At 30.8% G+C, this 25802-nt stretch overlaps 1 protein-coding gene and 1 long non-coding RNA gene across 3 annotated transcripts; both read right to left on the bottom strand.

Moving 5' to 3' along the window:
- Window positions 1–3187: 3187 nt before the first annotated feature.
- LOC146884775 (uncharacterized) lies at window positions 3188–7245 on the bottom strand. The gene is made up of 4 exons (XR_014996639.1): window positions 6931–7245; window positions 5814–5949; window positions 4232–4332; window positions 3188–3662 (listed from the first exon to the last, which is right to left on the bottom strand). It is a non-coding gene; the product is annotated as an uncharacterized LOC146884775 (long non-coding RNA).
- Window positions 7246–12304: 5059 nt separating this feature from the next.
- Window positions 12305–22527, bottom strand: LOC114192695 (exopolygalacturonase-like). 2 transcript variants are annotated; one of them, XM_085675373.1, is made up of 5 exons: window positions 22201–22527; window positions 16957–17277; window positions 16328–16835; window positions 13119–13120; window positions 12305–12907 (listed from the first exon to the last, which is right to left on the bottom strand). In XM_085675373.1, exons 1-5 carry the CDS (start codon window positions 22381–22383, stop codon window positions 12677–12679), a joined length of 1245 nt encoding a protein of 414 aa, XP_085531499.1. In that variant the 5' UTR covers window positions 22384–22527; the 3' UTR covers window positions 12305–12676. The 2 variants fall into 2 exon arrangements, with proteins under 2 accessions (XP_085531499.1, XP_085531498.1); XM_085675372.1 differs by having other exon boundaries at window positions 12307–12907; window positions 13119–13145; window positions 16353–16835.
- Between the last annotated feature and the right edge of the window lie 3275 nt (window positions 22528–25802).

The following is a 25802-nucleotide window of genomic DNA, read 5'->3' as shown; positions in this document are numbered from 1 at the left end:
TCAACCATCTCTCACGGATATTAAAGCACTGGAATCTCCACTCATAATTTTTTATATATGTGCTTCATGAATATTTTTATACATTTTTTCTTTACTTATTAATTACGTTTCAAATAATTAAGTTCTTTAACTTTGTTTGGGAATCGGTGGAAGAATTGTTTCTTATACAATAAGTTTTTTCTTAACTTACAAAATTTAGGTGTCCAACATACGAGCTTTTCTTCCTTCACACCCCTATTTCTTCATGCACCCTCATAAAACTTGTAATTCATAACTTACCCCGATTAACAAAAATAATAGAAACCCTTGCTCCATTTTTTCTTTCGATTAGAGGTTTCGGATAGGGATGGCAAGAGGGCGGGACGGGGACGGGTTTTGTTATTTCATACCCATCCCTGTAGAAAAAATTTATCCTCATTCTCGTACCCAAACCTAACAGGTATCAAACTTTTGTCTCATCCCCATCTCCACTGGGTAACGGGTACAATTTTATACCCATATCCGTTTTCTTACTACTTCAATATTAATTTTAATTAATTTTTATAAAATAATGAAAAATAATGGTAAAGGAAACATAATATTATCAAATATTCAATATTAGAAGGATGGTTGTTTGTTTCTTCGATATCAAATACTTTAAAATAAATTATAATTGTTTACATTTTAGATTATAATACCAAATAAAATTTCATAAAAACCAAAACATTTATTAAATTTGCAAATATTAATGAAACATAGTTGATAATATTTAAAAATAATTTTTTTAAAAATATAAAAGGAAAACAAATATTCAAATTAAAATATATTTTAAACATTCTAATGATTTTTTTATACACTAATAAAAGTTATAATACATCATTTGATCATAATGATACAAAAAATAATAATAATCATAATAAAAGTTTAAAATAAATTATAATTATTTACATTTTAGATTATAATACCAAATAAAATTTCATGAGAACCAAAACATTTATTAAATTTGCAAACATTAATGAAACCTAGTTGATAAAATTTAAAAATAATTTTTAAAAAATATAAAAGGAAAACAAATATTCAAATTAAAATATATTTTAAATGTTTGTTTGCTTCAATCTTTTATTTTAATGAATCTCTTCTTTATACATTAATAAAAGTTATAATACATCACTTGATCAAAATGATACAAAGAATAAATAATAATCATAATAATGAAATTTTAACATAGATCTTGTATCTTTTGAACTTCAATTATGTTTAATGGTGATAAAAAATTATTCATGACAATTACATTAAATTTTTATATTGCATAAATAAAAGTTATTTATACAATTATAGTGAAAAAATTACAGTATAATTGATAATGAGTTAGAAAATAAAAAAATAATTAGATAAAATATATTGAAATAGTATTCTACACAATGAAAATAAACAACAAATAAAAATATTAAAATATTAACAAATATTTAAAAACAATTTGATAGACTATTGAAAGAAATCGCATAAAGGACAACAAATGTATAATTAAGGGTATGATAAGATGAAAAATAATCTAAGAAAACTTTTCAAATATCAACATATATACTCAATGGTTGAGAAATAACAAAAATTATTTTAGCAAAACAAAAGAGTTCTTAAAATGAAACAAAAACTAATAATAATAAGTAAATAATTTTTTTTATATTACCTAGTAAACGAAATGTTTGTGCTATTAAGTACTTAAATTGAGAGTATTACACTTTCTCATATGAAAGGAAAATATACAATAAATAGAAATATTACAAAATAATAGAAATATTCAAATGTGAGGTATACTTTTTTTTTTAATTGACATACATTTTTTTAACAAAATTACATAAAGATTATGCTAAGATGAAAACTGTAATGGAGATGCGAATGAGTTTCATGACAAACCAAATAATTAGAAAAAATAAATAATAGTAAGTATATATATATATATATATATATATATATATATATATATATATATATGATTACTTAATTAATTATGAATATTTAATAATTTAAACGGGGACGGGTATTATGGCGGGGATATATACATCCCATACCCAATTGAAAAAGTCAGGGATTCCCCATACCCATATTCATACCCAGTTAATGCGGGGATTTCCCGTCAAAACGGGGACGGGTTCTGGCAATATCCACGGGGACGAATTTATTTGTCATCTCTAATTTCGGAAGGTATTTTTAAATTTAGAAATATTTTTTTGAATATTTTTTTTGAAATATATGTTTTATATATTTCGGAAGGTACGATGATTTGACCGATGAATAACTTTTTTTAATTAAGATTTTATTTTAAAAAGTAAAATAAAATGGAAAAGCTAAAAAAAAATATGAACTAACATGTACAAACCGTTGTTAAAAAAAAAAATTATGAAAAATTGGAACCTTATTGAATATAAAAGAAATCGAAGATTACATTAAACAAATTTGACAAAAATAGAGACTAAAGTAATATTTAAGTCTATTTTTTTTCATATCTTTTGTAGTTTAAGATAGTTTTCTATTTACATTTTTATCTAATGTCTATCCTTTATAGATTTATATTGTTTACGGTTCATATTTTTTTATCATGTAACCTTTTACTACAAAAAATTCTTAAATAACAGTGGCCAAAAATATGTTCAGGGACTAATTCCTTTTGTAGACAAAAATTAGGTAACTAATAACAGTGACTAATTTAATAGTCATAATATAAATTATTTTAGTTATAATTTAGAGACGAATTATAATGTTTTCAAACTATTTTAGTTATTAATAATTTTGAGTTTATAAATTAATATTTAATGACCAATTTTTTACTTTATGTATCGCTCATCCATCACTACAAAAAAATTAATATTTAGTGGAGGTTTTTTTTTCGATCTGTGGGGGTTTTCACCCTCCACAAATTAATTTGCGGAGGTTTTTTGGACCTCTACAATTAGAGTCCCCGGACCTCTACAATTAGAGTCCCCACAAGTTATTTGCAGAGGTTTTGAACAACCCCTGGTATCTGAGTTATATTGTGGAGGTTGTTTTGTGGAGGGTTTTAACCTCTTCTATTGCTAACTATTATTTTGTGGAGGTTTGAAACCTCCTTTGTTTGTAATTACCCACCTGCATTTATAATTTATTAATTTAATGGAATTATTTTTATAATAAAAAATAAATAAAATATATAAATTCGTAAATTACACAAAAATTAACCAAAGTTAATTTTATTGATGCTTTCATAAAGTATTAACAATTACAATGTAAATCTAAAAAAAGAAAGTACATGGTGTTGAACAAAGAGAATACATAGTGTTCTAAATATAAAAACTAAGTGTAGAGTTTAAAGCTACCTAAACAGATAAAAATATTGATCCCTTTGTCGGATCCCTTCGTTGCTCTTCCTCTGCCGATTCTTTCTTGAAGTGCTTGGTTGAAGAGAAAGATAACTCTTTCAATAAGACTCGCATTATTGAGTGATGAATTTCGTTGGCCTTAGAGAAATAATCTGCTTGCACAATCAATCTTCAGTTATCATAAAATTCAAGTTTGAGAGGTAAAAGATACCTCATTTCAACTGCACAAGAAAAGAATACAGCTACTGGTTCAGTTGGGATCTCAAGGGCCAAGTCCTGGAGAACATTGGACATAACAATGTCTAGTCTAGCTAAGCATTGTTCCATGACCTGGTGAAAGAATTTAAATCTACTTAATCCTGACCCAAAGAAAAGGAGATTATAAACAATGCAATTTAAAATGATTTAAAATTAAAAAAATAAGATAATATAAAATGACACAAATTCATACCAAACAATAATTCAAGGATGCAAAACAATTCCAGGGGTAGTGATTCAGCTCCACGAGGATTTGATGCAACAAATATATGGGAAAGTGACAATTTTAAATCAAATATTATTTGCTTGATATATACTATGCTACCAATGTAAAACAAGTAGAATTATAAAATAATGTTTGAAATGCATAGCCACGATGCTACAAGAATCACATATGGAAGAAAATAATTCTAGAAAGTGGTTTCACCATATCCAAAAGTACTTGGCAGAGGCTTATGAATGAGACATAGGTAAAAACAAACTACTTTCAAAGTTGATAAGTTTCTGGTTCAACCCAAATCCTTGTTCTAGAAACAGATACAAAATGATATATAAGTTCATGAATGCCAGCACCTAATAATTGTTTTATAAGCAATATATAAGTTTAGATTCAGTGCAATTCGGCTAGCTGTTTATTCAACCTGGTGAGTAAGATAGTTGTCCGGATGATTGACTAGAAAAAAATGCTCCACAAGCTCACTTACAGATTCATCGGGATCTGGTGGAATGTTTTAACGAGTACCTGAAGAAGAAATAAATTGTATAAGCAAAATATGATTGATCAAATATCTCACATCTAAATACCAACATGTAACTGGTGTAACAGTTCACTCCATCACTACAATTTCCCAAAACTTGTTAAAAGATCAAAATGATGATGGATTGTGTAACAGTTCTTCTAAAAGCAGCATTAACAGTCATAGCAGAATCATAGGAGACTTTCATTCCCCAATATATTCTTTCTATCTCTCTTATCTCTCAATAGCTTTGAGAAGGAAGGCACACACACATGACACTACACATCAAAATATTCTCAGAACCATATCATTTACTAAAAAAATTCAATGCTCAAAATTGAAAAAAAAAATCAAAACTCTAGTAAATAATGTAAGCTTAAAAAAATCCATTCAACAAAAACTAAAAATTATTGTTTTTCATGGGACTCCATGAGAACTACTCAAATACCCCACTACCATAAAGATGAGAGTAAATTAAAATTTGAAGTAAACCTAACGCACAAAATTATTAGTTTAAAAGAAGCAAACACCTGCACATAATAAACTAAATCATTGAACAGTGAATGGTTTAATTTAATCCATTTTTTAATGCATGCAAACACTCTGAGTATTACGTTAATCATTGTACATGTCAATCTTTTCCTACTCTGGGAATCTAGCTTTTCAAGAGTTTTATAATCAAATCTATCTAAATCCTCCCTTTTTCTTCCATTCCAATTCCTTGCATATTTTTATAATATAATATAACAACCTAAAAAGCACTAAGAAGTTTGTGTTGTTAATTGTTATCTTTATCTTGGTCACACATAATTCCTATTCTCCCAACACACATCTTTATTCCTCCCTCTATACCAAATCACATCACAACAATTCTGGTTTTGATGATTTGGATCTCTCCCTATTAAACACAGAGTTATCGATGATTCATGTTATCTTTGTGGTTGGTTTTTGTTTCATTTAGTGCCCTTTATTTCCTTTTACATAATGTTTCCATATGCACTTTCATGTAGCAGTTGTTTTGCTTCTGCAGGATGAAACAATTCACAGCAAAAGGAAGTTTTTCTTTCTCTTATTTGGACTCTGTTTTCTCTGTGTGATCTGCGTGACAGAGAAAGTCAATATCTTGTACAATCAACATGTATGGCTTCATTCACTCAACAATACCTTTCCACCGGTACCTTCTTCATAAATGAGAAAATATGTTGTCCCTGTAGCATTGCCAATTACGAGTAACAATCACTTAGATTGTAGTGGTACTATTCAACTTACTGCAACTAAGAGATTTAATTGCTAAAGATGTAACCAAACTGCTTAGGATTCCTTAGGATTCTAGGGGATGACAAGAATAGAGATGTAACCAAACTTCGTCTCAATCTTAAAGCTGCCCAACCTCAAAAAAAGTGAGTGTGGTAGACAAAAACAGAACCAAAGTACGCAACAATAAACAGAAAAGTTCATTGTTAAAATGGAGAAAAATCAAATTTACCGTGAATTGATCAGGACGACATTTTTCTGACGCAAGAAATTGCAATCTCATTGCGGCAACTTTTTCATACTCCTTGGATAAAATATAGCATGTCCAAAAGGTAAATGCATAAGCAACTACAATGTGTGCCCAAAACCTGAGGTAAAGCTCAAAACTTTAGTAGAGCACACAGTCATAATAGCAACGACAATCTAAGAAAACCAAAATTGTATAATAAGTATACAACCATAGAGTGACATGGGCCACCTTAAGAGTAATTTCAAAACTTTTACCAAGAGAGATATCTTATCTATAAGATGTAATGATAAGGATTCTCATGAGAAGGCAGAGAAATTATGATACAATCACAAAATTAAGACAAGAGAAGAAATAACGATAAAGATTCTAATAAGAACAAAAATAATTAAGATAAATCCAGGAATCTAGAGCAGAGACGTAGAGCAGTTAAGATTTCCATAGTATACTAGGGTTGCACCAAGTTGAACGCTAGATATAAAGCCTCAACATAGTCAAGCATATATATATTGTGCTCAACAATACATCTTTATATGCAGCTAGTACTTTGGATTAGAAACTAATACTAAATAATCTGAAGATACACCAAGTTAAGCAACATATTGTTGGAAGCTGTTGTTGGAAGGTTCTAATAAGTTGTACACCCTATAAACTCTGCAATACATTGCAGATACAAGTTGTTAAGCAAGACCACAATGTAAAAAAGACAAACCACAACCCAGTTTGAGCCTTTGTTTTTAGTTAGTTCCAATCAAGATACTAATTGCTAAGAAAAACTATTTTGAATATGCAAAATATATTCAGTTTTTCCAGCCGCATACACCTACCATAGTGCCAACTCAGGCACCAACACTGAGTCGAGACTTTATAGAGACTCGTTGGAAAAACGAAACAAAACAAAAACAAAAACGAGAAAAGTTCAAAAGCATTCATGATTTCGGAATGAATAATGCACCTACAACGAATCATTAGCATCATAAAAACTACCAAACTTTCAAACGGTAAATGTAAGGGACACATTTCTATTTGGAATGCTTTGTGCAAATTATCGAAAATTAGGTTTAAACATTCACAAACTAGATAAAAGTTTAAATCGCAGTACCATGAATGCAGGCAAATCGAAAGTAAAATGTTGGGAAAACAATCGAAAGTGGAGGCTCCTAAAAGCTGCGAACAACTCCGACGAATGATAGAGCCGCCTACGACGGAGTAACAGAGTGACGGTGGAAGTGACGCGTGACGGAGTGGGCAAGAGAACTAGAATCACGAGTGAAAGAGTGAGCGACAAAGCTAGAGATGCGGCTGATTGAGGGAGAAGGTGTTTAGGTTTTCAATTTTAAGTAAAAAAATTTAGAATAGGAAAATTTTGGAAAAATGTGTGAAACAAAGAGCGAAAAGGTATTACGATTTGCGGAGGTCAAATACCTCTTCGAAAAAAATACAAAACCCCTGATACTATTAGCATTAAGAAAAATGATCACAATTGTCTTAAATCATAGTTATGTTTGGAGGTTTTAAATAACCTCTGCAAAAAAATTCCCACAAAATAATATTTTTTTTGTAGTGCATTTTATTACTAGAAAGTTTACTATTTACAATTTTTTTACATTGTCTAACTAATATTTCATTTAAAATTAAACTTAAATTCTTAGATTAACTCAATTTTAATATATTGTTCAAAATGATTTTGTACAGTGTATTTTATTAAAAATATATAAATAATTTACACATTTTCATCATAAAAACAATCAAAATATTATTATTTAACTAAAATAAAAAGTTTATATTAAATTATACATAATAAGAAAATTCACAATTAGAAACCAAAATTAGAAACCAAATTTAGAAACCGAAAGTAGTTAGTCACTATATAGTGATAAATTTAAATACCATTTTTACAAAATTAAAAATTATTGGTTACTAAACTAATCACTATTATAAATAAAAAAAATTATAATTTGTCACAAAATTAGTCACTAATTAATTAGAAAATAATTTAAAAACCAACTCATTTTGGTAGCTAAAGCTTAGATTGCTCATTTTTAGTGACCAATTTTCTTATGTAATCAAACCACGGTAACTAATTTTAAAGACAAATGATTTTTAGTTTTGTAAGTATCTAATTGGTCACTATAATGACTAATAATTATTGGTCACTATAGTTACTAATAGTTATTGGTTACTAAAATTGGTCAATATTTAGAAGTTTTATTCTAGTGTATAATTATATTTTGATAAACTTAAATTTGTTATGAAATAAAGCGAATAACATAGAGAATGACGACAGATAATAGAGAAGAGAAGAAACAATAGAGAATAGAGAATGAGAGAATAGGGAGCAACTCATCTATGTATTATTATTGATAGGAAGAGTCCTATTTATAGATACAATATGTGATCCATAAAGGAAACAAATCAACTTAGTTAATACAAATATTTACCATAAAGAGTAATGAATCATATGAGTAAATGTATCAAATCAATGGACAATCATTAATTCATAACACTCCCCCTTGAGTGTCCATTGATAAAGAATGTGCCTCGTTAAAACCTTACTAGGAAAAACCCACTGGGATAAAAAAACCTAGTGAAGGAAAAAGAGTACAACATTTTGTATTCTTTAATACAATATTGTTCATCACATATTCGAATTCTCCCCCTCATGTAAACTTACATCATTAAGGTGACAGAGTCCGAATTTGTGAGTCATTTGCTCAAAAGTTTTTCTTGGCAAAAACTTTACAAATAGACTTGTCATATTTTCAGATGAACGAATTTTTGGATATCTATATCATCCTTTCAATTGAAAAATACACTATTGTCTTCATATATGGTTGTTGATTCCATCTTTCTCGGGGATAGTCACAAGTTTCTTGCACATGTTGAATTATAAACCTTAACCAAACATATTCACAACTTTCCTCGTAATTTTGTATGATTAGACGATGTTGCTACTATGGTTTGTTTCATATACCTTCATGAAACCATTGTGCTACCACACGTGAACAAACATCTTGTTTGTGATCAACTATTGTGGCATTGTAAGAATATGTAAAATAACATGCATATTCATAACCCATTGGTCTGAATCTGAATCATTTGGATGGAATAAACTCATATTCGTAGTACCCTTAAAGTAACGAAGTATATGTTTTACTCCAAACCATTTTCTTCTTGTAGTTGAAGAACTATATCTTGCTTAACAAATTTATAGCAAATGCAATATTAGATCGAGTATAATTCGCAAGATACATTAGTGTTTCTATGACACTAAGATATGGTGCTTCTAGACCAAGAAGATCTTCATCATTTTCTTGAGGTCTAAGAAGAGTCTTTATCAACATCTAACGACCTCACAACTATTGGAGTGCATAATGGACATGACTTGTCCATTTAGAACATTTTAAGCACCTTAATCATATAAGCCTCTTGATGTATAAAAATACTTTTATTTAAATACTCAATTTCTAATTTCAAACAAGACTTTGCCCTTCAAAGATCATTCATCTCAAATGATTTCTTTGAGTAATCAATTGCCTTTGTGAGCTCATTAGGAATTCCAACGATGTTTATGTCATCTACATAAACAATAATTATGGCAAATTCATTATTTGGATCTTTTCATATAAATACAAGAACAAATAGGATCATTTTTATATCCTTCTTTTAATAAGTACTCAATAAGACGGTTATGCCACACACGTCTTGATTTCTTTAATCAATAAAAGAGCATGTTCAATTTTATTGAATAACCCTCTTTAGAATTTGTCTCGTTGGGCAAATAAAATCCTTCTGGGATTTTCATATAAATATGATTCTCAAAAGAACCGTACGAATAGGTTGTAACATCATTCATTAGATGTAAATGCAAACCTTGTTGTGCAACTAGAATAATCGAATATTGCAATGTTGTTGCATCCAATACTAGTGAACATGTTTTTTTTTTTTTTTTCACTAATCAATACAAGGTTTTGTGAACAACCTTGAGCAACCAATTATGCTTTGTATCTAACAATTTCATCATTTTTAATTTGATTTTTGCGCAAAAATCCATATGTACCCAATGGGTTTCACAACTTCAGGAGTGCGAACTATACGTCCAAAAACCTTTCGTTTAGCAAACAAATATAATTATGCTTCTTTGCATATTTTCATTTTGGCCAATCTTTTCTTTGCCGACAATCTTCAATGATCATTACTTATTGATCCTCATTGTCATTTCTAGCATTCATCGCTATGTTATAAGTAAAAGTTTCGTCAATGTTAACTTCATTTTGGTTTCATATTATATGATTCATGACATAATTTATTGAGATCTCATCATTTTCAACCATTTCAGGTACCTGAGGTTCTTCTGGAACCGAACCATTAATTATGTCAAATGAATCTTTTGGGATTTCAACCTTTTCGATTAGGTTATTTTGCATATTAGCCCCCTTTCTCATTCAAGAGTTTTTATCTTTGGGACCAATAGGTCTACCACGCTTCAAACGTGTTCACATGAGTTTTTCAACCCTTTTTTTTTTCGCATCATAATAACTGATCATGTCAAACAAGGCAATCATTTTGATTTGTAAACTTCTGGTTTACCATGACATGCATTTAAATTGTACTAATAAACTTGTAGTACAAACTATAAGAGAATGTTGATAATTTCTCCAATACACTTTTTTTTTTTTCAACTCAATCATAGAGATATAAAGATATTTCATATCTTTTTCATTGTTTGTCTCAATATAATATCTATTTAGACAAATATCATTGAAACTTAATAAGTTTCTATTCAACTTCTTGGTAGAAGTATAATAGCTCTTCTAGAGTCTTCAAATATATTTGTAGTACTATAAATAATACTAGCATCGATGTCTCGCATCATCAAACAAGAGAAAAATTTATTACTCTTGAGAATTGTATAAGTTGTTGCACAATCAATAAGACATTCTTTTGGTACTAGTGCAAACATTCGTTTTTCATATAAACGTAAATATCAATATGAGATTTTTTTTTTTTTTTTTTAACACTCTCATAATCAATGAGGTGATCAATGCTTCCATTTGCTTTAGCAAAGAAAATAACAATATCAAGATGAGTAGCATCCATATGGCCATAATCAGAATCACCATCTTCATAAGCAAAGTGTGTTTCTATGTTCTTCTCGTTATTTGTAAGATGCTCTGGTGTACAATAAGTACAACTCAAATGGTCTTTACCATCGTAATGATAATATATACCTTAATCTTTTTATCAATATTTTCACATTTTCCTTTTCCTTTTTTCACATTATCGTGCCACTTCTGGTGACAAAATGTGTCTTTGAAATTTTCTTTATAACCATGTCCAAAATCAAGATCATGATCGATCATGAAAATATAAATAAAATGTTGTTGCATTCACTTCTGGGAATGGAACAGAACCAATTTGGACAGGTTTCATGATTTTTTATCAAAAGCTCATTGCTTTGTTCAGCCATACAAAGGCATGAAATAAATTCATAATATTGATTGCTGCATTCACTTCTGGGAATGGAGCAGATTAGGCGGATCTCATGATTTTTCATCAAAAGCTTTATTGCTTTGTCCAGCCAGCCATACATAGGCATGAAATAAATTCATAATATTTGTGAAATCTCTTTTCACAATATTTTTGTCGCATGAGCAAATTAATTGCTTAGATGCTTTATTTCTTTTATTCAATGGTATCCCAATATCAATTACATATAAATGTATTTCAACATTTAAAATTTCAATATAAGGAATTCTTCCTTGTAATATCAAGAGTCACAAATCCAAATTTTGCAACTTTTCGCGTGTTTAGAACTAGCATATAACATAATAATAATAATAATAATAATAATAATAATAATAATCACCGTCAAAATAAAAATAAAAATAATAAGACGAAGATGAAAATTGATAAAGTTAAATAATTCTTATCACAAGAGGAAGAATATAAGGTAAAATTATAATTTGAGAAAGGATTAGAAAGAGCCTGGATTGAGACACGCATAACACTGTCGTTATAGAGAAAAAGCTTCCACTAGTCCTCAATTGGTTGAAGCATCGTGCTGATAACGTGTTATGAAATAAAGCGAATAACATAGAGAATGACGACAGATAATAGAGAAGAGAAGAAACAATAGAGAATAGAGAATGAGAGAATAGGGAGCAACTCATCTATGTATTATTATTGATAGGAAGAGTCCTATTTATAGATACAATATGTGATCCATAAAGGAAACAAATCAACTTAGTTAATACAAATATTTACCATAAAGAGTAATGAATCATATGAGTAAATGTATCAAATCAATGGACAATCATTAATTCATAACAAAATTAATATAATTTATACTAGTTGTTTACAAAATAAGCATGGGAAACAATATAGCTTTTGTATTTTGAATGATAAATGAAATTTAAAAAAAAATCATATTATTAACTTCCTAAATTGTTGCTAATGAAGACAAGGTTTCATTCTACATTGTCATTCTACTTTTATTTTCACTATAAATTGTTGCAAAAACTAATTGTAACATCTAACTACATACTTAACATGAAGTAGCTGTAAGAAATTCCATTCCATGTAAACTACAGGTAAAAGAAATAGGGTGGTGCTAAACAAACACCTTATCTTTTCCTTCACACTCATCCAACACCAATAAATAATATTTTTATACTAACATTCAAATGATTTAAGATCATTCAACTATAAACTTAAAAAATATTAATTTTTAACTGGTGTTGGAAGGGCATAAAAAATTTAAAAGTGGTATGTAAAATTCTCCAAAAAGAAATTAGAGTTCTGATTTTTCTCACTGGTTTACTTAAATTGTAAACAAGGTGGAAAATCTAACATGGTGGTGGATTTAATATCCCTCCAAAAATAGCTTTTGCATTTGAACAAGAGGATATGAAAGTTGTATTACGTCGACCGGAAAAATCCAAATCTACATCGGCAACCTCCACACCCTCGCACGGGTTCCGAGTGCTGCATTGCAGAGACACAGCTATGTTTGACACTGTAGTTCCTTTTATCTTGCGGAAATGAATATCGCTGATCTTCCATACCGAAGTTGATGGCTGAACATTTTTACATAGTTAGATTACAAAACAAGTAAAGAAGGAAGGAATATTCTCAAGTTCAATTCTTAAACAACATTGAAATCATTCATAAATTATCTATCTTTAGCTTTCAGCGTTAAAAACTATGGTACATAAAAGCTTAATATGTCCCTTTTTGGTATCTCATACCAAGTTGCATATTGCAGGATTTCATGGTTAAGTTACTTACCGCTCTGGACAATCTGGAGCCATAACTTGTGAGAATAGAAGTCCCACATTGGTGGGAACTTAGTTTGGGATTCATTTTAATGTTATAAAAGGAGTCCAATGTTTCCTTAGGAAATCATCCCAAAGTCTCTCCCTCTCTATTCCTTATACTTTATTTGGCTTGAGAGAAGAATTAAGAGAGAATAGTAGTTTCTCCTCCAAGAGAGAAGGTTAGTTTCTCCTTTAAGGTTCTCCTTGCATTAGTTTTTCCTATTTCCAAGAGAGGGGTTGTCATTATTTTCTCCTTGGGATTAGAGAGAATGGTATGTAATTTTTCTTTCCTTGAATAAATTATATTCATTGCCTATTATCTATTTTTGTTCCTTTATTTTCATCTTGTATTTTAGTTGTGAGTACTTGTGCTGGTACTCTGATTCCCAACAGTGGTATCAGAGCTGTTGGTTCGTGTGATTATCTTCCGCTGCTATTGTCATTAGAATAGTGCTGTGATAGTGGATAAAGTGTGGTAGTGTGAAAGTGCATGTCTAGGAAAGTTCTGGCTAGGAAAGACTTGGTACTTAAGCGTGTCCATTAGTGACCCACCTCTCTTTCCTGGGAATTACCTGGTGCACTGGTTCACGGTCTGCTTCCATTGTTCCAGTAGACAGTACTATTCATAGTGAGAAGTGCATAAGTCGGTTTTAAAACAATGACAACAAGATACGAGATAGAGAGGTTCAATGGGAAAAATTTCTCATTGTGGAAACTGAAGATGAAGGCAATTTTGAGAAAGGACAATTGTCTAGAAGCAATTGAAGAAAAACCTGTCGGCATTACAGATAAAAAGTGGAAGGAAATAGATAACAATGCTATAGCAAATTTGCACTTAGCATTGGCAGATGCGGTTTTATCCAGCATTGCGGAGAAGACTACAGCGAAGAAGATTTGGGATACTCTCACAAGCCTGTACGAGGTTAAGTCACTTCACACAAGAATATTCTTGAAGAGAAAACTCTATACTCTTCGAATGAGTGAGTCTACATCGGTGACAGACCACATCAACAATCTAAATACATTGTTTGCCCAACTTTCAGCGGCAGATTTCAACATAATTGAAAATGAACGTGCGGAGCTTCTACTACAGAGTTTACCTGATTCGTATGATCAACTTGTCATCAACATTACAAATTACAACGTTGCTGACCTCCTACACTTTGAGGATGTTGCCGGAGCTCTTCTTGAAGAAGAATCCAGGCGAAAGAACAAAGAGGATATGGTGGAAAGTGCAAGGCAAATAGAAGCTTTGGTGATGACGAGAGGTAGATCAACAGAACGTGGATCTAGTGGGAGTCAGTCTCATGATAGATGTCAAAGTAAGAAGCATCTCAAATGCTACCATTGTGGCAAAAGAGGACATGTGAAGAAAGATTGTTGGCATTTGAAGAATGGAGGAAAGAACTCTGAGGCATCAACCTCACAAGGTTGTATGGCAAATACCTCGGAGGACGAATATATTCTGTGAAGAAGGGGAGAGATCTGGTAAGTCATGAAAGCTCAGAGGATCATGGCAAATGTGTATGTGCTTTTGGGAGATATGTTGCAGGAAGCTAATGCAATGGTTGCATCGACAAGTCAAGAAGAAGCGATGTTGATGTGACATCGTAAACTTGGGTATAAGTCAGAGCAAAATTTGCAAATCCAGGCGGAACGTAATCTCTTACTCAGGCTCAAGAAGGTTGTTTTACCTCTACGCGAGCACTGTGTGGTAAGCCAACAAACATAGTCATAGATCGCAGATGGTTAGTTTGACTACCAGGAAAAAGGAAAACACAAGAAGACTTGGTTTATTCTGATGTAAGGGAATCACCAGAGTTATCACTAGGAGAATCAAAGTTTACTCCAGGAGATTGTGGGTGTACTACATCAAGAGAAAGTCAAATGTGTTGTTACCAGTTCAAGGAATCCAAAGCACGAGTAGAGCTTGAAACTGGGGAAAATTAAGTGCTTGGGCTATGCTAACAATGTGAAGGGGTACCACCTGTGGGTCCCACTACCCACAAGGTTATTGTTAAGCAGAAATGAAATGATGCTCCAACCAGAAGGCGTTAAAGAACAAGAAAACTTGGTTTGCATGGTTGAACAAATCTCAGTACGGTTTAAAGAGAGCTCAGGTGTTCGTACCAGAGATTTAATTCCTTCATAAGCCTCAGTTACAACAGACTGGGTGTTTAGACCATTGATGTTGTATGTGGATGACATGTTGGAGGTAGGCCCCAACAAAGTTCAAATCCAGGAATTGAAGGCACAAATGGCTAGGAAGTATGAGAAGAAGGACTAGGAACCAGCAAACAAGGATTTCAGGGATGCAAATACACCGAGACAAAAAAAGATAGGAAGGTTTGGCTTTCCCAGAAGAAATACTTACTGATAATCTTGCGACGCTTCAACATGCAAGATTGCAAGCCAATTTCGACCCCACTTTCTATCAATTGTTCCTCACGTATGAGTCCTAGCAGTGAAGCGGAGAGGATGGAGAAGTCTCGAGTACCGAGTGCATCGGTGGTGGACAGCCTTATGAATGTTATGATGTGTACAAGACCAGACATTGCACAAGCAGTGGGAGTGGTTAGTAGGTTCATGGCGGGTTTGGTGGAGAGTAGTGAAGTATTGACAAGAGGTCCTTAGAAGGAACCTCGGGTGTTGCATTGCGTTTCGGAGGATCAGAATTATGTGTCAATGAAGTCTACGTGGATTCGATCCTACTGAAGTCTACCAGAAGAACAAGCAACATGAAAGCAGAGAATAAAGCATGGTGTGAAGATTTGATTAATTTCATCAAAATCTTCAAGTGGGAGATTGTGAGAATAGAAGTCCCACATTGGTGGGAACTTAGTTTGGGATTCATTTTAATGTTATAAAAGGAGTCCAATGTTTCCTTAGGAAATCATCCCAAAGTCTCTCCCTCTCTATTCCTTATACTTTATTTGGCTTGAGAGAAGAATTAAGAGAGAATAGTAGTTTCTCCTCCAAGAGAGAAGGTTAGTTTCTCCTTTAAGGTTCTCCTTGCATTAGTTTTTCCTATTTCCAAGAGAGGGGTTGTCATTATTTTCTCCTTGGGATTAGAGAGAATGGTATGTAATTTTTCTTTCCTTGAATAAATTATATTCATTGCCTATTATCTATTTTTGTTCCTTTATTTTCATCTTGTATTTTAGTTGTGAGTACTTGTGCTGGTACTCTGATTCCCAACATAACTCTGGTCAATGACAACGGGATTCTGAACATCCTTCATGATGATGTCTTCATAGGTAACGTTCTTAACTTCCGCTGCCACTGTCCCGATCCAGGTTTTGATTCTGGCACCGTTGGTGGTGTTGACGAACGTGCAATTGGTAACGGTAACGCCGTTGACAGTTCGCTCCTCCGGCCTCTTGCCAAGGCTTCCGATACTGATGCCGTGACCGGGGCCGCAGGTGATGTTATAGACGGTAAGGTTAGTGGTGCTGTGTCCAATGGAAATACAGTCATCACCGGTTCCGATAACGCTGCTGAAGACCTTGATCATGTCGCTGGAACTTATGTGAATGCCGTCTGTGTTGGGACTGTTTCCCGGCGCTGTTATGTTCAGTTTATACAGTGAAACGTTTCTACACCCATGAATGTGAAAGTGGATCTGCATGCTGTTCAACGAAGTGATGCCTGTGACCACAGAGTTGTTGACCTTGTAGAATTTCAGAGACTGCATTGCATGCATTCATAAACTCTCATTTAAGCCATATCCATTCCATTGTTATGCAAGAATCTTATAAAATAAAATTTACATATAAAACTTGGATCGATAATAATAAGAGCATGCTTACAGAAGGGAGGGGAGAACAATCTTTTTTAGTGTGCTTGCAGTCGTTGAATGGCCACATAGCAGGTCCTTGGCCATCGAAAACTCCTCGCCCAGTCAAAACAAGGGCATCAATTTCTTGGAAGGTGAACCATTCTGGACTCACATACTCAGATGGATCTGTGTTGGCTTTAACAGTTCCTTTAACTTCAACGGTTATAGGCTTTGGGCTGCTACATGGCCCCGCGAACATAGTTTGAGCAGTACGATAAGTGCCTTCTGGGATCAAAACCTTTGCTCGAGTAGTGCTGTTCTTGCATGCTGCTCCCCATGCAGCCCTAAATGCCTGCATATACATATAACCACATAATATCATTCCTTAAACATCTCGTCCTTAATCAATTATTGATATTTAAAAAAAATAAAAAATAATAAAACATTAATCAATTATTCACACTAATTCATATAGAGGAGTAAAATATAAAAGTCAAAAAATAAAAATCATAATATTATTATTTTATTTATTAATATATCATTATTTTTTTCTTTTAAAAATAAATTATCCACGCTAAAAGACGTTAATAAAAAAAAATTGCAATTCTTACTATATTTTTCTTTACCCACAAAGTTTAACATAGATAGAATGGGTATTAAAAACATTCAATGGTCTTCACGTGACCTTGTACGAGTATTCTTACAGAATTCTAAAAGTTTTATTTTTAATCTACAAGAAAGAAAGATTTTTTATTCCTCTTTTTCTAAACACTACAAAATATATTGCACCTCCCAATAAAGTGGCATTGCAACAAAAAAATAAAAATAAAAGTGAAGTACAATGGCTACACTTCAACCTCGAGCACCACAGTTTATAACAATGTGTAAATTCATTTATTTTAACGAGAAAATTATGATTTTTAATCATTAAAATGAAAACGTTTTTTACATATTTGGATGTCTCATAGTTCATACAAATAAAATATGATAATCAACCTACTAAAGCCGCTAAATATGCACAACACGCATAAATGAAAAGGAAGAAAATCATAGATGCTAGAGTTTTTGGAATGACTAAAATGGAGTCTCACTAGCCATATTTTCAAATATCATGAGAGTCTAAGGAAATATGAAATACTTTTCAACATAAGTTTGAAAGAGGTTCAATATGGTAAAGGCAAAATTTCAAGAAGATAAAAATATGTGACATTTACACAATGGTTACAACAACTATATGACTGGATATAAAGAAGCTTTTGATAATATGGATTCTTCATTTGCCTAAAATTTAAATTAGGCATTGGGAAACATGTTGAACTAGAAGGCAAAGTCAATCGGAGTTACAACAAAGCAAGGAGTCAAAGTTATTTCAATGACTCTTGTTTATGGCACAGGAGGCTTGCACATTTAAATTACATTACAATGGTCTAATCTTGCTTTCTCAAAAGAACATGATGATTGGGTTGCTAAATATTGTGAATAAAAATAAAGTGTATAAAGATACATGCTTGAGAAGCATCATCAGCGACCATTTCCAAAGGATGGAACAAGAGTCAAAGAAGTGTTAAAATTAGTGCACATGTGTCGTCTAATGAAAACCCTTTCCCATGGTAAAAATGGATACTTTATTTTATTTATTGATTTACTCGCAAGACAATGTTGAGAAAAAAAATGGTAGATTTATAAAAGTCTTTGGGACAAGTGACAAAGGAAATGAATATCTCTCCAATGAATTCGAATTTTTTTTTTTTTTTTGTGAGAATGAAGAGTCACTACAAGAAAACACCTAAATATTTAGTGATCAAGAATCGTTAGTAATTATAGTGATATATTAAATATCAAGTTACAAAACTAAAAATTATTGGTCACTAAAATAGTCACTATTATAAATAAAAAATTATAATTGGTCACTAAATTGATCTTTAAAATTAACTACCAAGATTTTGGCTACCAAATGAATTAGTTTTTAAATTAGTCTCTAATTAATTATTGACCAATTATATTTTTTATTCATAATAGTGACTATGTTAATAACCAATAATTTTTAATTTTGTAAATTGATATCTAAATTTGTTACTATAATGACTAACTATTTTTTGTTTCTAAAATTGATTTCTAAAAAATTTGTTTTTAATTGAGAGTTTTCTTGTAATGAGAAGAAAGACAATTAATAGTTGGTTATACCACTAAAAACAATGGCGTATATAACAGAAAGAACTGAACATGGAGATTGCAAAGTCCATGTTGTTTGAGAAAGGAGACCAAAGTTGTTTGGAACATGACCCCAATTGAAACATGGAGTGGAAGAAAACCTTTGGTGAACCATATTAAAAATTTTAGATGTGTCTCATATGCTGGAGTTTCAAAACTAAAGAGAGTGATGCTTGAAGAATAAAGTGAGATATGCGTATTTATGAGTTATAGTTCCATGACAAAGGACTATAAACTTTACAACTTGAAGATTAAGTAGGTGATAATTAGTCGAGACACGATATTTGATAACAAGACTTTTTTGAATTGACAAGAAAAGAGGGTAGAGAAAAAAACAAATAACAACTATTTCTCAAAGTTCAATATCAGAAAATGGTCAATATGAAAATGAGGAATTACTCCCAATTACATTAAGTTCCTCACCCTTGTCGAGTTTTTCAACTCCAAGTCCCTCATCTCTAAGTTCAACTCCTAATGAAATGAGGACTTTTAGTGATATTTGTCCAAGGAGCAATTATTATATTGTAGAACTAGAAAACTTTGAGCGAAGAGACAATTAAAGAAGAAGTTTGGAGGAAGGCTATGCAAATAAATTTATTAAAAAGAATAAAACATGGAAGTTGACTAAGAACCCAAAAGACAAAGAAACTATTGGTAGGAAATGAGTATACAAAGTAAAGCATAACCCAAACGATGACCCACTTCGAAAGAATAAAGTAAGACTTCTTGCAAAGTGCTATTCATAACAACCTGATGTTGATTTTGAAGAGACTTTCGCACCTTGGCATGGATAGACACCATTCACTACAAGAGAATTGCTAATTATCGACAAACATAATCTTTCGGTAATAGGAAAAAATTGTTGGTAATTCAAGTTTACCGACGAATTACTAATGACAAAAAATATGTTGGTAGAATTTTTGTCAATAAATTTTACTAACAAATCGATAAATCCAACAGTAATTATCGACGACAACAAATTCGTCGATAAATATCCTTTTATAAATATCTATCAGTAATTAACAATGGATTCTAATTGTCAGTAATGGCGATTTGATCTTCTTCTTCCTCCCCCTTTCCTCTTTTTTTCTTCCTCTTTTCCTTTTTTTTCCTCCTCCTTTCCTCCCCTCCTTGCCCCCCTCCTCTTCTATTGTCGTTGTCATCACTACATCCACTGTCACATTCGCACCTATGGCTCCTTCTCCTCCTCCCCTCATCTTTCTCCTCCTTCACTACTTCCTCTTCCTCCTCATATTCCTCTTCCAACTCTAGCTGCCATATTTGTTGTGTCATCAACACTCTGCCTCCATTGGCTCCAGCTTCCTCTCCTACTCGTTCTCCTCTTCTTCTCACACATCTCTCTTTATTAATATATAAAAAAATCTCCTCAGACTTGGCAAAAAAATATTGGGTTATTTTACCGACGAATTTATTGACGAAAAAATTGTTCGTAATAGGAATTCTAAATTTTTGACGAAATTGACTGACAAAATTTACCAATGAAGTGAAGAAAGTCCTTTAAGGATTGAAAAAAGCTTTAAGAGCATGATATAACAACAATGAGAGATATTTCATTAAAGGCTAAGAACAGAAGGTTTATAAAGTGAAGAAACCACTTTAGAGGTTGAAACAAGCTTCAAATGATATAACAAACTGATAACTATTTCATTAATATGGTTTTATGAAGAGCAAGAATAGGCGTACCTTATATGTCAAACAAGAAGGTAGGAGTGATAACTTAATTGTTACATTGTATCTAGATGACTCAATCTTTACTTGAAACAACTTACAAATGTCTGACGATTTTAGAATTGAAATAATAGAGAGATTTGAGATGGGCAATCTAGGCTTGTTTTATCATTCTCTTGGATTAAAAATTCATCAAGATAATGAAGGAGACTTTGTAAAAAAAAAAATAAAGAAATAGGTTGAGAATATTGAAAAAGTTTGGAAAGTTTGAATGTGATCCAATTGATTCAATATTGGTCGTGAATGAAAGGTTAAAGAAAGAAGATGGAAGAAGAAAAGTTAATCCTAGAAACTATAGAGGTATACTTGGTAATTTATTTTGTCCTACTAATTAAAGGCATGTTATGATGTTTGCAATAAGTTTACTCTTTTGGTTCATGAATTATCCAAGCCATATTTGTTTAGGTGCAACAAAAAGGGTACTAAGATACATTCAATGTACCTTGAGCTATGTGATAAAATGTGACAATAAAATTAGAGCAATTTTAGATGGTTTTTTCAGTAGTGATTGGGCAAGATGCATGAATGATATGAAAAACACTTATGGAAATGTTTTATCAGTTGCTCTTGAGTAATTTTCATGGTGTACAAAGAAGAAACAATATGAGTCTCAATCTTTTTTCATATGTTGAATATATTTTGATTAACTTAAAAACCCAACAAGCAATTGGGTTGAAGAGAATACTTGAAGATTTTAGTTGGGTTCAAGAGAATACTTGAAGATTTTAGTGAAGAGACAAACACTACAAGAAAATTTATAAATAATGACCAATTTTAGTGACTAAAAATAATTAGTCACTACAGTTACCAATTTAGATATCAATTTATAAATTAAAAATTTCTAGTAACTAAAATAGTTTCTATTATGAATAAAAATTTATAATTACTCTCTAAATTGGTAACTAAAATAGTTTTTGTTATAAATTAGTCTTTAAATTGGTAACTAATATTAATTACCAAGGTTTTGACTACCAAAAAAAATTAGTCTCTAAATTGGTATCTAAACATACTTTTGATCACTAAAATTTATTATTGTGAAATTTTCTTGTAGTGAAAATACATTGTGATGATAAATCATCGTCATGATAGAAATTTCACTCTACATTGGAAGAAAAAAACACATAACTCTTGATAAAAAAAAAAACTTTGCCTAAGGAGAGGTTTTAGACAATAAGAGAAGTTTCAGAAATTTAAGAAAAACACATTAAGGGGGAAGAGTGTTGAATAATGTGTTGTTACCAAATTTTATAGAGATTAGATACATTGAAGAAATATTAAGAGTACTTAGGAAGGTAATGAAATAGATTAAACTCACATCAATATTGTCTGTCTTGCCATCTGCCACAGCACCGAATTTTGTGACGTCAAAAACTTTTGGATCACTATTTAGAATTGGAAGGAAGAGACTACGGCGATTCTCAAGGCCACGCGATGCACCTATCAAACTGCAAGATAGCAAAGCAATGCCGAAGAAAAAAATGGCTTTCGCCGTAGCCATGCTGATTGATCACCAGCTCTAACCTCAAAAACACAGAATGTTGAGGTTTTAAATTGCAGCTTATGTGATTTTTTGTATTAGGTTAAGGATGCTGTTATTGTCACGGAACTGCAATTTAGAACCTGTATTCTACGTTTTGGGAAGAGATTTCTTAACACGTGACTTTAAATATTTATATACAACATAATTTACCTCCTCTGCCAATATCAAATCTATCTTTGGGCCATCCCTTGTTACTCGCAATATGCTAGTTTTTAATTAGTTTGATTTAGCTTTTCTTTAATTTAGCATTGCCTATCTCTACATTTAGCTACAGTTATCACTTTGACTACGGAAAATCTTAAATAATTAGATCTCTTCTTTTGAATCTCTCCTTGCACCGAGATCTCTCAAATTTATATAATACAACATAAGTGTAATTGTGCTGAATCTTTTCCAAAAGGGAGATAAAATGCACAATATAATCATTTAGATGGTGTGTCTGGACCACAAATTTCAACCATTTTAAAAAATTAAAATATTTAATAATTGAATTAATTTGGATGAAACAATTTAATTTTTATTAAAATATTTAATACAAATTAATTTACATTTCAATAATTTTCTTGTTTAGATAAGATAATTTAATTTCTATTTTACAATCAATTAACCTAGTTTTTTTCCTAATTTTTTTATAAGTAAAATTATCTTGTCTTTACCTTGAAACACACTAATTCTGTAACCTGTGTGTTTGATTTTCTTCTTACATATTTTTCAAATAGTATTTTATAAAATAAGTAAACGTTATTTAGTTTCCAAATTTTTATTTAAGATTTCTTAAAATTTGAAAAAATATTTTCAAAATAAATCTTATAAAAACCAAAAAATAAAGAAATAACGGAACTCAACCTATAAAATTTGAACCAGATCGATAAAGGGGTAATTTCGCACTAATATTAGTTCCGTTGGTTTAAAAATAAGTATAGCTTGATTCAAAAATCATTATTCAATTTGAGCAAAATAATTTATTGAAGTAGGATAAAAGTATTTTAAATTCAATTCACTTCAGACAAATTCTATTTTTTTAAAACACCTTATGTAAATATTTGTTGTTGAATGGAAAGTAGTTGCTAAATATTGAAGTGGAACTACCAAAATTTGTATTTAGATATACTAGAAAATAATTATAAGTAAAAAGAAAATAGCTTTTATATAACAAGTCATATATAATTTAGAAAATAAAATGTAATAATAATAATTATTTTTTTTATCAATGTTCATCACTTGATTAATAACGAATAATAACATCATGGAATATGTATCTATAACAATATATAAAGAGGATTCCTTTTATTGTGTCCACATTTAAAAATACTAATTTTACCCTTTAAAATATAATTATTTATTAAATTTTTGAAAATTGACCGTTATTTTTACAATTTTTTTTATAGTATTGTTTATCTCTGCTTTTTTCTTTTTCTCTATTTATCAACAGTTATTCCCTCATCTTTTTTTATATATTTCACTTTATTTTTAATAAATATAATTTATTTTATACATGAACTTAATAACATTACATTATCCTCCCCTATTAATATAATATCACTATCATGTATATTTAAAAAATGTCGCGTCTGTGTGTACGCTAGTTTATATAATATATTTACATTTCTCCTAGAATTTGTTTCAATCTCTTTTTTCAAAAGAAATATAAATATAAAATTCATTTAGGAGTTTCTATCAAATATAATAAAAATATGTACATATATAAACATTATGTATAATATACTATCATCATAGGTGGATATCACACGAACCCAAAAATAAAAGGTAAACTAGTGAAAATTAACAATACTACATATGTCAATTCCATCATCAAATCAAAATCAATATTTTTCATCGAATATACATAATTAGCCTATAAACTAGTTACACATCCACCATTTATCAAGCTCCCCTGACCTCTATTATAAATATAGTTAAACAATCCAAATTATATCACATACAAAGTTCATCATCAAATTTGAAATCAATAGTTTAGCAAGAATCAATTATCTATCATAACACAACTCTAAGGCTCAATCGTCACAATGCAACCCTCACAGCTCAATTCCTTATATCTGTGAGGTCTAATCCTTTTCATATCAAAACTCTAGATTGTAGGAACTTCTTTCAACTCTCACAACTAGATATTTTTATCTACATGAGTACGATATTAGCAGAGTCAAAATAGTCTCTACAAAATCTCTCTCAATACACCACATATCATATCATCACATCACATCACATCAATGTAGGACTCTGTCCTTAGGAGTCACTACATTCACACATCCAGATAATAATTCACACATCACTTTCTCATATGAACTTAAATCATCACAATATGTCATACATATGTATCTTACCTTAATTTGAACTCATCACATATCATCAATCACATATTATTTATTTCAATGTAAATGTAAATAGTTCATCATTTATGTTCTATTGCATTAGCATAATATTAAGATATAATATTACCAAATATTATATCAAAACAGTGAAAAGAATTTCTCTAACCACAAACCTCTAATCAAATATCATAACGATCAAAGTGAAAAAACATATTTCAAGAACTACCTCAAAATTTCAGCCCATTCCAACAGTTAATGAAGTCGGAATCAAAATTTTACTGAAAGAGCACAAAAGCAAAACCAACAGACGATCTTAGAGTGGCGTCCGACGCCATGGCATTAAAAACATTGATTTGCGAGAGCCCAACGATTCTAGGGTACTACCATCACCCTGAGCCTCCGGAACGCACTTATTTGAGTTTTTCGCTTGACACCTAGTGGTTATGTGATACTGCCCAATGCTATATAATAGATAAGAGTTTTAATGTGTTTTAATCTGGTTCATTGGTACATCCAAATTATTTCAAGGCTTTCTTATGCCATATAGGCTAATTTCTTTTCAAAAATGTTTCAATATATCAATGTACCAATTTGAATTAAACATGCCAAACATAAACAATTTATTTTATCTTATCCTATTTCTTTAGAAAAGCTACATTACAAATTATCCAATCAACACAAGGAAGAAAATAGCTTAATAAAAAAATCCAAAAATTATGCCATCAAAGTTCAATTCAATGCAAAACCAGCTTAGACAATTTAAGTGACATTGTTTATACATTATAAATCAATTTACTTGAACTATGCAACTCAAAACAATAAAAACCAAACAAAGTGTATCACTTCACTAATTAAAATTCATTATCTCATCAATTCCACACTCGCCTCACCATCACCTATAAAAAAATATAACAATATGGATTCAACAAAGGGGTCAAAATAATCATAACTGAGTCAATCCATTACACAAGATTTAATATCACATTATTAATACCAAAATTTAATAAATACTATCTCTTTATTTTTACTAAATTCTCTTACCTTAAA

Source organism: Vigna unguiculata, chromosome 7, assembly GCF_037176805.1.
Source record: "Vigna unguiculata cultivar grain cowpea cultivar isolate G323 ecotype 2 chromosome 7, ASM3717680v1, whole genome shotgun sequence".
Lineage (NCBI taxonomy): Eukaryota > Viridiplantae > Streptophyta > Magnoliopsida > Fabales > Fabaceae > Vigna > Vigna unguiculata.
The sequence above is the reverse complement of the archived record's forward strand: the minus strand, read 5'-3'. Positions and strand labels throughout refer to the sequence as shown.